At 43.7% G+C, this 2,672-nt stretch overlaps 1 protein-coding gene across 1 annotated transcript in view; it reads left to right on the forward strand.

Moving 5' to 3' along the window:
- The first annotated feature begins 365 nt into the window (after positions 1–365).
- The window catches only part of lamp5 (lysosomal associated membrane protein family member 5), a 4,432-nt gene continuing 2,125 nt past the window's right edge, over positions 366–2,672 (forward strand). The window contains exons 1-4 of the mRNA XM_013908682.1: positions 366–548; positions 1,034–1,212; positions 1,686–1,817; positions 2,196–2,347. Coding sequence (XP_013764136.1) covers positions 488–548; positions 1,034–1,212; positions 1,686–1,817; positions 2,196–2,347 — 524 coding nt within the window. The 5' untranslated portion in view covers positions 366–487. The remainder of the gene's footprint in view (positions 549–1,033; positions 1,213–1,685; positions 1,818–2,195; positions 2,348–2,672) is intronic.

Raw genomic sequence — 2,672 nt, forward strand, 5'->3', positions numbered from 1 at the left:
AGCACTGCGGGAATAACTGACACTGCATGCCGCGATCATTTTTAACTTAAGCGACTTTTTCTTTCCTTTAAAAAAAAAAAAAAAAAAGAGGGATCATTCTTCGTGACGTTAATAACGTGCAGAGGCTGTCGCTGGGTTAAAGCCTGTCAACCTTGAAAGGAGAGGTCGGTTTGGATAGCCAGAACTCCTCGGTGCCGGGCAGCTTTTGCGGCGCAAACCGGATCTCACGCCCAACCTGGAGACTTTTTTTTCTTTCCTGCAGCATTCACGACGATTTGAGCGTGACTTCTTGGCGCTGAGAAGAGGCAATCCTCCTCTCTTTCTCTCTCCCCACCCCCCATTTCTCTCTCTCGCTCTCTCTTTTTGTCATTTTCTCTCTCCCTCCCCTCACTGCCTTCCTTTCTCTCTTTTCTTTTCGCGGGTTCAGCACCGGCTGCCCAGTCACTTAGCCCCCGCTCTTTTTCCTGCTCCGGGGAAGCTGGTAGCGATGGGACGTCTCGGTTTCAGCACCACGGAGAGCGCCCGACTTTTGCTGTTCACTGTGTTTGGTAAGAAAGTGTGTGTGAAGCTGTCGTGACTCCTTACTGCAGTGTGTGTAAGTGTATGGGCGTGCACGTGCACTGCTTGTGTCTGGCCACTACTGGCTCCGTGTGCGCGCGTGTTCTTATATTTCCATGAGTTGGCGTATTTCACCCATTATTTATCTCCTCATTTGGGTGGGAAAAAAAGAGCTTCAAATGTAAGAAGAGTTGTAGTTTTGTCACTTCCTGAGGCTGTTCTTACTGCAGTCCGTGATGTGCTGTTGCTCCCCTGATACTGCAGACTTCACTCTCGGTTTTTTAACCCGTTTTTGACTTTGTCACCAGAAACCGAGGTGATCTAAAAGATGCCAGGTGGCTTCAGCTTAAACTCCAGTCGTTTACGACGCAGATTCTGCTGATTCTGCATGTTTTCAGGGGTGGCCCAAATGTGTGCGTGAGTGTGTCTGCGAGCCATTTGTCACCAGGCTCACCTCCTCTGTTCTTGTCGTCAGGTGTGCTGGCGCTGTCCGTGGTGCTGGCTGAGCAGGAAGGTGAAAACCTGTCCGGTCTCTCCAACAACCCAGACAAAGCCATCTTCGCGGTTCGAGAGAACGGCACAACATGTCTCATGGTGGAGTTCGCTGTAAAATTCCTCGTGCCATATGACGTGCTTGCACTCAACGGGATAGACGTAAGGAATCCCCACTGAATTTTAATACAACGCATGCTTCAGGAATGAGAGAAACCCGCTTAAAATTAAACGTTTTGGTTTGTGCGTAAAACGGATCGAAACATCGGAAACGGGATTTTTAAGATGTAAAATATTTACATTGTATTCAATGTGATTTCTTTAAACTCCTGTTAAGAAGAAAGAGTTACTTTAAATAAATTTAGGCCTACGATAAATTTAAAATATGCGTTTGTGACCCACGGCTGTGCGCAAAATGCTGACCTCTCTCTTATGGGTCCAGTTATAAAAAACGGATAACAGCAAACTTTTCGAAACATTTAAAAGAGATTGAAATTAATTTTAAAAAAAAATTCAGAATCATGCAATTGTATTATATACCACTACAGTGCAATCTGGCGCACAGATAATGCTTTCTTTCATTGGAAACTCAGTCCGCTATTTGCCACCTTGACGCTTGCTGAATGTTTTTGCAGCTGATCACCGAGCAGGCGTCGTTCACTCTCCCCCGTGGCGCAGAAATCGAGGGGAAATGTGGGAGCACAGAGTCAGAGATCCACATAACCTGGAAGAACAACGCCTACATCCTCCGCATCTACTTTTCCAAGGCGAGTAAACGAAAATAATGTATCTACAGTACATGAAATGTAACCAAAATATCCCCATAAGTCTTAAGAAAATGCGTGCATTCACAAATTGGCTGCCAATTACATTATTTTGACACGCAGAAACAGCGCGAAGCCTGTGTAAAATTAGTGCAAATCCCGTGATTTAAATATAATTAAATCTACTGGTTCTGGTTTAAAAGAAACGTTCCCAGTAAATTTAACAAATGTATCAGAATTGGGTAATTTCCCAAAGATTTCAACACAAAAGTCTTTTTAAAAAATCGAGTAACTCAGTTTTTCGCGAGCGCAGGCCAAATCACCTTCCCCGTCGTTTGACGCATGTGTGCGTGAGTGTTTATGTCTCCCCGTGTGTTGCAGGAATTCCGTGACAAGGGCATCGAGGTGTGGAAGATTAGCAAGGTTCAGTTCGTCTACGACACCTCGGAGACATCGCATTTCATCAACGCATACAACCGTGAGTCTCAGACTCAGCAATTTCCATCGCGCAACTTCCCCTCATTCATTTCCCAGCAGCATTAAGCTGGAATTAGAGGCTGATTCGTGTAGGAATGTAAGAGTTTCGCCCACCAACATCAATTAAGAGTTTTAGCAAAATTAATTTAGATTTTTAATTATTTGTTATTTTTTCACCCTGTGACTTTTAGCTGAGATTACACATTTTTATTTTTTAAACAACTGAGTGAGAAAAAAAAACCGGATGAATAAATCGGGCCTCTTCCAAAAAACAATTACTCCCCAATAGACTTTGTTCGTTACTCAATACATTTTATTTTGGAGAATTTCAACAGGAGCCACCTATATTATACTTTGAATGTTTCAAGTTATTAACTTGGA

The sequence above is a fragment of the Pundamilia nyererei genome, unplaced genomic scaffold, assembly GCF_000239375.1.
Source record: "Pundamilia nyererei isolate P.nyererei 1_Seehausen unplaced genomic scaffold, PunNye1.0 scaffold00013, whole genome shotgun sequence".
Lineage (NCBI taxonomy): Eukaryota > Metazoa > Chordata > Actinopteri > Cichliformes > Cichlidae > Pundamilia > Pundamilia nyererei.